Consider the following 10,684-nt stretch of genomic DNA (forward strand, 5'->3'; position numbering starts at 1 on the left):
GACAAGAATATCAGAAACCTATCTCAGGTCAATCACAACCATAGGAGACCAACGGTATGCCGACGACCTACAACTTTGGTTCTCCACTCGACACACTTTGTAGGCAATATCTTGATTTATTTCCCAACTATTCTCATCACCCAATGTTTCTCTCAAACCAACTTCAAACAAACTGAAGCATTCATTGTACAAAAAGGTTTTTTGTTTGAGTACAATTTTACATTCAATTCAAAAAAAAAAAAAAATGAGCACACTTGCCTGAAACCCAACAGTCTCTCATAATTTTTCCTTGCCAATAGCTCAACAAGGGCACTAAAAATCATTGATTGGTTGGTTCTCTTCTCTGTTCAGCAACTAAGTAGGCAACTTGGCGAAGTTCAATTAATATTTTGCTATATATGTCTCAGTCATATCAATTAACTATGAAGTTACAAAGTTCATCATAACGCAAATCTTCCAACAAATTTACTAATTGAATGACAATATTGATTTCCATCAAAGTAGACATGGTCCCTGGGAATATAAAAACTTCTCTAGTAAGGATTTCTTGTCCTAACTAGAGAAAGAAAACAAATTACACACAGGGATTCCACAATGAAAAGAAAAAAAAAAGAAAAAAAAAACGAGAAGAAAAGAAACACTAAGAAGAAGAAAAAAATGAAACAAAAAAAAAAAAACTAAATCACCAGGGAGGAATCTAAATATATTACATGACCAAAGTGCTAATTAATTTGAAGCCTTTGACTTCACGAGATCTCCAAGGAAAAAACATGTGCCTGTCCTTATCTTCTCCTCCTCTCCGGCGTCCAATGCGGTAAGGCTGGGCTAAAATGCGCCGACACAACCCTAGAATCTAGTAACTCCACAATAGGTGTGAAGTTAACGCACCTTGGTACCTTGTACTGGTTAATTGATGCGCCTCTTGAGATTGCGTAATCCATCAGTTCCTCGAACGTTCCGTTTCTCACCACCCTAATCTCCAACGGTCCAACCGAGTTGTCCGCGACTCTGCTTTGCCGGTAAACCGAGTTTAACGACTCTTCCATCTCAAGGCAGCAACGAGTCAGGGTCTCATGACTTGGCTGCCTTGACCCGTCCCTCACTAACAACTCCCAGTATAAGACGTAGTGGCCGGGGATCGTGCTTGTGTCGGCGTAGCTAGTGTACTCGGCTACGCGGCTCCCGCACTCTTCATGAAGCAGCCTCGATGCGTTCTCCACGGCCTTTTGAAGCTCTGACTCGTCGGTCTTGTCCGAGTCGATGCTGAGGAGAACGTTTTTCCTCCTCACGAAATGAAACTGAGGTGCGGAGTTGTGGAAACCTGTGACTCTGAGGATGTCACCGACTCGGTATCGACAAAGACCCGCGTAAGTGGTAACAACAAGTTCATACTCTTTACCGATCTTTACATCAACGAGTTCAACAGCCTTGGTGCCCCCGAGAGGGATGAACTCGAAGTAGGCCATGTTGGGCATGATGGTGTAAGAGACTTCTGACGGTTTGCTCATTGGGTTAAGGTTCAAACCAAAGTAACACTCGGAGGAGGCGTACATGGTGCAAGCCATCGGGAGACCTCCGCTATAGTACTCCAACGTTGGAATATACTGAGCCATGGCTCCAGTTACGATGACGTCAATGTACTTAGTGTTGGGCCATATTCTGGTGATGATTCGTTCCCAATTTTCCGACTTGCACTCCTGACGGATGAACTCCGCCAGGGCAGGATCCGGTTTAAGAATTCCGGACATGCATTGTCTTATAGACCGGTCAGTTATCTCGGAGTCGAGACATCCAAAATCGATGTCATGGGCGAAACGAGACCAGTGGAGCTGGAGGAAGCGAATTGCACGGAGTAGACCAGAGGCAAAGACTGCGCCAACGCGGAGGACAGAGAGGCGGTCAAGGAGGCCACAGAGCATCTGAGTGTACATGCTTTGAAATGAGTCGGGACAAAGTATTGCTTCGTTGGGACTTGTGTACACGTTATATGGGTCGTATGGTCGAGACCGGAAGTGTTCACTCTTGTAGTAACTAGTCAAGACTGGTCGAGCCGGTAGCCCACCCGGTGTCTTTGTTTCGGACTTAACGAACAAGAAGTACAATCCTTTTCCTTTGTCTAAACCTGGCACATACCTGTTACAGAAATGAGACAAAATTGTCAACGCTTGGAAAAATGATAAATAATGTATAAACAAACTCATACGTCACCACATATAGTTTTTTAGTTATATTAGAATTGGTGATCTGTTCCGCATTCTAACCAAGCAATATTTGATTTGGCTAACCAATGATTGAGCTAGGTTATAATCCATTTCAATCTCACAACTCACGGTAACTTTTTTATAATGGAAACCAAAAAAAAAAGTTAACGGTAAAAATGTTTTAGCAATGGGAATAGCTTACAAATTCATGACAGGCATGAGGAGACTGTAAAGAAGTTGACGACGATCAAGCTCTTCTCTGATGGTCGGCATGAGCTTCCTCTCTCCGGCTGAGGTTCCAGAGCTGGAAAAATTATAAGCAAAATTAATACCAATTCTAAAGTTTTACGAGTGTTATCGGTATATGGATTTGAATGATTTAGAAATCGAAAAAGGTAAAAATAGGAAGCAAAGTATGGTGAACCATGAACGAACCTAGTGAGGAACTCAGAGATGGGATGGGCAGATAAGATGGGAGAGCGGTCTCCATCAGCAATGCGTTGGATTTCCGGCTGAAGATCTTCGTAGCTAATGACTGGAATCTTCGTTTTAAAGGTATCACGGTCGGTGGCGCCGTCTAGGTTGAAGCGGCGTAGGTACTCGGTGTTTGCGTTACGAGCAAGAATCTCGGCGAGAAGGTTTTCTTGAACGGTGTCTGCGTTTCGGGTCATTTCCTCGATGAAGCGGAGGGCTTTTGCGTCCTTTTCACACGCTGGAGGTCCTAACGGCGAAGAGAGGTTGGAATCTACTGCCATTTTTTCAGTCTATTTGTTTTCTTTTGGAGGGAAAAGAAACAAATTAGGAAAGAGATATTTAAGATGAGAGGAAAGAGACAGAGAATGAGTTTATGTTTTGTACTTTGGTAATGGAATGGATATGTTTTGGAACGAAGAACCTGTTGGGGTATTTATATAGAGGAAGGTGAATAAGCTACTTCTTAAGTGCCACGTCATACGGCCAAACAAACGTTGGCTTCGGACAATAACATCAAATAATCTAAGTTTATTACTTTCCAATCCAATCTCAACTAAGATATTGCATGCGCTCCTCTCTAAAGACACTAAACACTTTTGAGTTATTACAATTCAACGCGTTGAATACATTTTTCTGTGCAATTGATGTCTTCATCCTAAGTTATATAGTACAATTTCACGACTTGGAGTTTGGTTTAGTAACCTATATATTGTTTCTCAAATATGATAGAAACGTTACATTACAGACAAGATTGGAACAAATTAAGAAGCAAACTTGACAAGGAAAAATATTGACTGAACTAGAATATAGTAAACAAAGTAGCTATGTTAGTGTCTTCACATTTTAATCGTGATTGTAATAATATTTGTATAAAAATTGATAGGGTGGACTGTGGACCGTGGTAAAAAGAAACTGCAAAGAAAAGCTATACCTATATATGTGTTATATGGTGAATGTATTATTTTTATAGAATAAAAAGTTATCTTGGATATTATCGCGTAAGACATTGGACGTGAAACTCAAATATGACATGTGGAAACATAAATAAGATATACATAATTATGAATTAAAGTCGGTCTTTTGACAGGAAGGAGACTGGAAAGACACATGCTGGAGAATTTTGTTGTGGAGGAAATATAAAACTAACAGAAGTTTGAAGTAATATTAAAAGAAGAACACAAGAAATGAGGCAAGAAAGGAGGGGATGTTGAAGATGAAGGGGACATGTAGGACCAAGAGAGAACGTCAACATGGCACGATAGGAGGAGGTCGCATGTGGGGTTAGGCCGTAGCCATGTAAAGCTTATACCACCTCACCACCTTTGGTCTACGCGTTTCCCATCTCTCCCAAACTTCTGCTTTATTTGTTTATTATTATTTTTATTTTTGTTTAGGAGAATATGGCAGTGGCGGCTGTTTTACTCTGAGTTACCGTGGTTTGTTGAAGGGCTTATTACGCTTTTATTTGTTCTTCTTGAGAATTAAGATTACAAAATCTTATAAATTGTAATATTCCATTTATAGGTTCGTCGAGTCTTTTGTATCATTCTCGGCCAAGCATTATGTTGACTATTTTTATAATTTTCTGAAAAATAGCAAAAAGCCGTAGTCTACAATATTATTCGAACTCTATTTCTGATAAGCTAGAAAGATGTTTTTGAGTTCTCAGAAAATCTAAAAAAATTGGTTTAAAACGATACTTTTGGGATGGAATATTAGACCTAACGTTCCAAACTTCCAAACAACAATCCACCACATGTAAATGAGATTAACAAAAAGGATTCACCAACGCGTCTATTTTCACCGTAAATCTTGTGCACCAAATCGACAAGCTTGTACAAAACAGATTGAGTTTTCCTTAATATTCAAACTCCCCACGAGTCACGACGCAAGATCTGCTTAACTTTGGTTCACTAGATGGAAATCAATCTATAGTTAATTCGAGTTAAGAATAGTGATTTCCTATATATATTATTCATATAATTTGATAAAATCTAATATATGTGCCCAATGTCAAATCCGTGTGGTAATCATCCGTATGCCTAGGCCGCTAGGCGTGATTTAATCTGTTAACATAGTTACATCTATGGTTAACTAATTATTCTTTATTAAAAAACGGAGTTTAAATTAAAGAGAGTGAAGGGAAACGAGAAACAAAGGAGCCTGACAAAAAGGAAGTGTGTTGCCGTGTTGGTGGTCGAAAGCAATGGTCTAATGGGCACGTGAGACAAATGCCTAAATTCCATGCATGCATGCTTTCTTGCCTCGCCATTTCCACTAATAAAGATAGATTAGTTCTCTATAGTTTGGAGGAATATGTTTTGCTTCACTATACTCAATAGTTCCCGCTTCCAACAAGTTCTTCACAGCATTAACACCTAATTTTTCATTTTAAAATTTAGATAACATTGGGTCTTCGTTTACTCATTTTGGTGGCCTTTGAAAACTAACAAGTTTGTAATGGTTGTAAATCTATATCACAAGAATTTAAGAACCAAATATCCACATACAGTCTTCGTGTTACATTATTTCTTGCACTTTCCTTAAAAATATACTAGTGACTGACCAACACGTATGCGGGGTTTATTTATTTATTTATTTTTAATTTTATATACTGTAAGTTTTGTTGAAATAAAAATATTATCATTCAATATTTGAAAATGGTCAAAATATTAATGGGCCAAAAATATTAAATTGAAAATTTTATAGTTAATAGGTTTTATGTTGTCCAGACCTATTGGCATTCTATTATCATTTCCTAAAACAATGTAAGTTCGCAAAAAAATATAACAAAAAAAAATGAAGAATGTAAAATGACAGAAAGAGTTGTCTCCAAAACAAAAGTCGAGTCGACAAAATCGATCAGATTCAGCCGATAATCTCTCAAACAATTCCGATTTTCCAGTTCGAAAACCGGACCATCAATCAAAGAAGCCATTGAAGAGGCTATTGAAGTGTTTCCTACCAACATCCCCTCCTTCCTTTCCTGTAATATTTTCAATAGTCTCTTTAATGACTTCTTTAATTGATGGTAGGTACATCTTTTTCGAAGTTGACGAGTGCACTGTAGCATCTTCATTACAATCTTCTTTTCGTTTTGAAGAAGGTGTTGTAATGCCTATGTCATTCCCATTCGACAAAGAATCTTAGTTCTACAAAATCAAATGTCAATAATTATTGTAATGGCCATTCAAAGTAAACAAATTTAAGTATGAATTAATTACCTTAACTTCAGTAGATATAGCATCCCTAGGATCAGCCTGATACTCAGATTCTTCAATATTGTCAACTTGTGTAGTATTATCACTCATCTCTATGTATGACACCTTGTAAGTGTCTTTAGCCTCGATAACGTTAGAGGTTTCTACAGAAACAAAAAATATAAAAGTTTTTCCTACCAATGCTTGCAAAGGTGTAGGCACAATGGTAGGAGCATTGGTAGGATCTTGAATCTGTATTTTGTATAGAATATATATAATTAATTAGTGATTATTATTGAAAACTAAGAATGCAAACATTTCTATTTGTAGTATACCATAAATTGGTAATTATATGTATTACCTCATCATAATGTCCTCCTAAAACATCTAGTGAAGTTTAGTTAACTACCTTGATAGCATTGGTGTCAAAGAGAATAAAATTTGACTCACTAGTGCTATCCATGACATTCATGACATGTTTGTACCTAAAATACGAAATGCACACATAAACAAATAATGTTTTTTTTCAAATTCACAGAACGACTATTTTAAAAAAAAACCAAATATGAAGAAGTGAACCCAATTACCTGCATATAACCTTTGAAACATCTTGGTTGCAAGTCTTGCATTCAAAGAGACTCTTTTTGTTTTGGTGATGATTTCGTTTTGTTTTTTTTTGATATGAGAAAGCATGTTCCCCACTTCACACTGATAAAATAGTACCAGCCAAACTCTATGTCGATGTGGTAGATAATATAAAGTATTTTAAACTTCCCTTCCTAAAATAAAATTGCAAAATCAGTAATGCAGTTTATATTAAAGAAGAGTTCTTAAAATGTAAGTTTACCATTGTAGCTTCTAGAATATCAGAAATTGCGCTTAGTGGGAACTGGTTGATATAATCATCCTTGTCATTTGACATCTTTAAGCAACTACAGTTTCTTGTCCCAAAAGTTATTTTCAAATCATCTCTTGGCAGACTGTATAATAAATAGGGACAAATTATGCAATAGTAAATAGAAACATAGTTAGTTGAAAAAAAAAATATATTTATATATGCATATATATATATATATATATTTGGAAATAAATAGTTTAGAATAGTACTTCACAACAAAATCTTGAACATGATGGTACTCTGGGTTGATTAACATCAATGACATATCGAAAGCATTAGAAATTGTTCTCGCACCTACAAAGGATTATATTTTATTACATGAAAATCACATTATTTGATGGAGAAAAACGTAAGAGCTTTTTAAAACATCCCATTGTAGGTGTTAATCTTTGCACACCGGATTAAACATTTTAGTATTTTACCATTGAATCATTTGCATCATGATGTCAACATATTTTCTGCAAACTTGCCCCAAAGGGTGCATTCACATATGTTCATAATTATAAAACACTGATGATTGGTAAAATTTAGTATTTTTTAACCTCATTATCTGGTTTCTCGCAGTCCAACCTCTAATCTCTTTTTCAGTTTACCATTGAGCTCTAACGTTTTCATTTCACCAATAGAAACCACCTGACCAACAATATCTCAATTGGAAAATATAATCCTTAATATTAATCAAGATATCTATATAATATCTATATAATATCTCCCACACAATATATTAAACGTACCTATAGAATGTGTTCATTTAAACCATCTTCTGCGAGAATGTTCTCGTATGAAGCTATTTCCAGATAAAAGTCGGTTGACATAGAAAAACAATGGGCTATGACGGTTGAGTTCATGATGTTCATTTTGTATGGATGTTTGGTTGCCTGAAACATTCCTAATGCTATTGTGAGTTGAAAGTTTTCTATTATTCTCCACTCTCCAAAAACAATAAGCCTTTAAATTTTGTTCAACTGTTGCTTCTTAACCATGGCATGAATAAGAGAGTACCCTAACATGAAACAATATTGGATAATTATTCTTTAAAAAAAATTTGTGGAAAGGATTATACAAAAGAAGGAAAACTTACTAAAACGACCTGACCCGTTTTTTTTTTAATAATAAATAATAAATATAATAATAATAATAATAAATAACTTAGTGGTCTCATACCCACTAGCCACATAACCACAAACACATTCAACAGCGGAAATAACAATATCAATAAATATCCAATCATCCAATATCCGTTATTCCAGATATTCCAATAATCCATAATCAAATAACAAAAGGGCATAGAACCGACAACCTAGCAATGTTCTACAGACCCAACTCTAGCAACCTAGCATACTTATGCAACATCCAATCGAGTCCCTAGAACATCCTCCTCTTCATTGCCTTGATTCCACGATCACACTTTGCCTTTACCTGCACCACAAACACAAATTGCAATGCATGAGTATTTTAAAAACACTCAGTAAGGCAATCCTCCCATCTACTGGGCTATACACACAAGCAATAGAGATACTCTAACCATTAACAACAATCAACAACAAACCAGACTCTGCATCGACCGACACTAAGCTTGCATCAACCGACACCAACAGGGAACGACATCAACCGACACTGGGTATGCATCGGTCGACACAAGGTTCACCTGCATCGACCAATGCTTCCACTTGCATCGACCGACACATGCTCGACATCATGCGGAAACCCTAATCGCATCGACCGACGCCTCCACATGGCATCGACCGATGCTCATAGGTCAATCCGCGTCGTCCTCGCACTAGCATCGATCGCCGCACATAGTGCATCGACTGATGCACATGCTGAGCATCGTTTTCCCCGAATCTTCTCACCGGATCTTTGTTCCTGCCCCACAAGACTCGATCCCAAGCCACAAGAAAGCTTCCTAACGCCTCAAATAACATTCTAGCAATCCTAACAACACATAAACAAACAGATCAGAGGAATCTCCAGCTTAGATAAGCCATGGTCATGCACTTACCTTTGCCACAGAAGGTTCTGAACCACAAACAAGCAAGAACACGTTCCTAGGAAGCTCCTACAACGATCTCAGCTACATATCTCTACAGAAACGCCTCCAATCTCTCAAAACTCACCAAGAACACTTAGAACTCTTTTCTCTCTGAAAACGGCTAAAACTCGTCGAATGAGACAAACATACAGCTTAAGGGTTTTGCTTTTCCCTTTGCCCAAAACGCAGCGTTTAACTTAAGTCAAAACGCAGAAAACTGAACCTGCATTGACCGATGCTCCTCCAGCATCGACCGATGCACATACCCAAATCGGGATTTCGGTTCGCGGATGGTACACTTACTGCAGTATCAATCAATATCATTTTTATTGTCTCTCCAGTGTAAGCAGTATATTGAGTCCATGTATGCACAATCTTCACTCTAATCTTCTATGTTGTTTTGAAGGCTTTCAGTTCGGAGACATGAATGAAACCATCAGTGGCGGTCATCTCTTCTACTAAGATGAGTTTCTGATCTATCTATTTTAAAGTTTGATGTGTTTGTTTGTTTACGCCGTATACTTTGGTTTTTATAGTAGTTTAAGTTATGTGTTTTTGGGATTGTAAGAATTGAAGAATATTCTATGTACTCAATATTGGAGAGTATGATTAGGGATTGCAATATTATTGTTTCCGATTTTGTTTGAGATGATTAATATATTTTAAATTCGCAGCTGTATATTTCTTAATGGAAAATTCCTAGGTTCACCCCTAGGGGTGAACCCTTCTTATTCACCTCGTCATAGTTAAGGAAACAAATTCTGTATATCAATTCATTTTAAAAATATTAATTCTAAACATTATATTATAGTTATAAATTATAACATCTAAACCAAAATCATTCTTTTTATAAACCCAAATTAAAATATATATATATATTTTTTATTATAAAATCTAAACCCTACCCACTATTTTATAAACCCAAACCAACTTGCTTAATTTTAAAATCTAAACCCTAACCACTCTTTTGTAAACCCAAACTGACATATAATTTTATTTAATTGTAAAATTTAAACTCTAAACGCTAACAACTTTTTTGTAAACCCAAACCGACATATAATTTTGTTTAATTGTAAAAACTAAACCCTAACCACATTTTTGTAAACCCAAACCGACATATGATTTAGTTTAATTGTAAAATCTAAACTCTAATCATTATTTTATAAACCTAAACCAACATACTTTCCTTAATAAAAAATCTACAGAATTGGTTTCCTTAACTTGTTTTGTTTTTTTTTTTAATTTTGATTTATTTTATAAATATGATATGACATGGCAATTTATTATATTTTGATTGGTTAATTAAGAGGGGGTGAATAAGAGTGGTTCACCCCTAAGGGTGAACCCAAGAATTTTTCTTTCTTAATTGTTTGAAATGGTTTAACTCTATCATATTAAATACCGAACATATATGGTAACTTTTGATAATGAGTTGTTGCTATTGAGATAAATGAAGAATATCATATATAATCACAAAAAATATTTTCAGTTAATGTTTTGATGTTATTTTCGGTTTGATAAAGGATTGCATTAATATTATGGGAGAGATTGATAAGGGATTGCATTAAAGTAGTTGCCAATTTTGTTTGATATATGATTGCATTAAAGTAGTTGCCGATTTTGTTTGATATATGATTTGATCTAATGTCGTTTGAATTTGATTTCAATTAAAGGTTTGGGAGGAGGACACTATTTGGATACACTTGCAAGATGTACAAGATCGGAATAAAATTATGGCCAAACAGATTGGATCCACGTTCTTTTAATAGTTATCTCTATATACTTATTTAAGCAATGATGTTAAAGTTTAACCCTATTATCATGTACCATATTACAAAAATGTCATTACATTTTAATTAAATTAATAACTAACAAAGGA

At 36.0% G+C, this 10,684-nt stretch overlaps 1 protein-coding gene across 2 annotated transcripts; it reads right to left on the reverse strand.

Annotated features, from left to right (window-relative positions):
* LOC104793290 (probable indole-3-acetic acid-amido synthetase GH3.1) lies at positions 246-3,144 on the reverse strand. Of its 2 annotated transcripts, XR_769227.2 has the most exons (4): positions 2,637-3,144; positions 2,404-2,505; positions 711-2,133; positions 246-556 (listed from the first exon to the last, which is right to left on the reverse strand). XR_769227.2 is itself a non-coding variant. In XM_010519634.1 (3 exons), the coding sequence occupies exons 1-3, from the start codon at positions 2,954-2,956 to the stop codon at positions 783-785; spliced, it is 1,773 nt and encodes a 590-aa protein (XP_010517936.1). In that variant the 5' UTR covers positions 2,957-3,144; the 3' UTR covers positions 650-782. The 2 variants fall into 2 exon arrangements, 1 of the variants encoding a protein (XP_010517936.1); XM_010519634.1 differs by lacking the exon at positions 246-556 and having other exon boundaries at positions 650-2,133.

Source organism: Camelina sativa, chromosome 1 (genome assembly GCF_000633955.1).
Source record: "Camelina sativa cultivar DH55 chromosome 1, Cs, whole genome shotgun sequence".
NCBI lineage: Eukaryota > Viridiplantae > Streptophyta > Magnoliopsida > Brassicales > Brassicaceae > Camelina > Camelina sativa.

Excerpts from the sequence above, each read along its gene's own strand:
- LOC104793290 (XM_010519634.1), bottom strand. The coding sequence starts at position 2,956 with ATGGCAGTAGATTCCAACCTCTCTTCGCCGTTAGGACCTCCAGCGTGT. Across the intron at positions 2,506-2,636 it reads ATCTCTGAGTTCCTCACTAG|CTCTGGAACCTCAGCCGGAG; the intron begins GTTCGTTCATGG and ends TAATTTTTCCAG. Across the intron at positions 2,134-2,403 it reads CTCATGCCTGTCATGAATTT|GTATGTGCCAGGTTTAGACA; the intron begins GTAAGCTATTCC and ends TTTCTGTAACAG.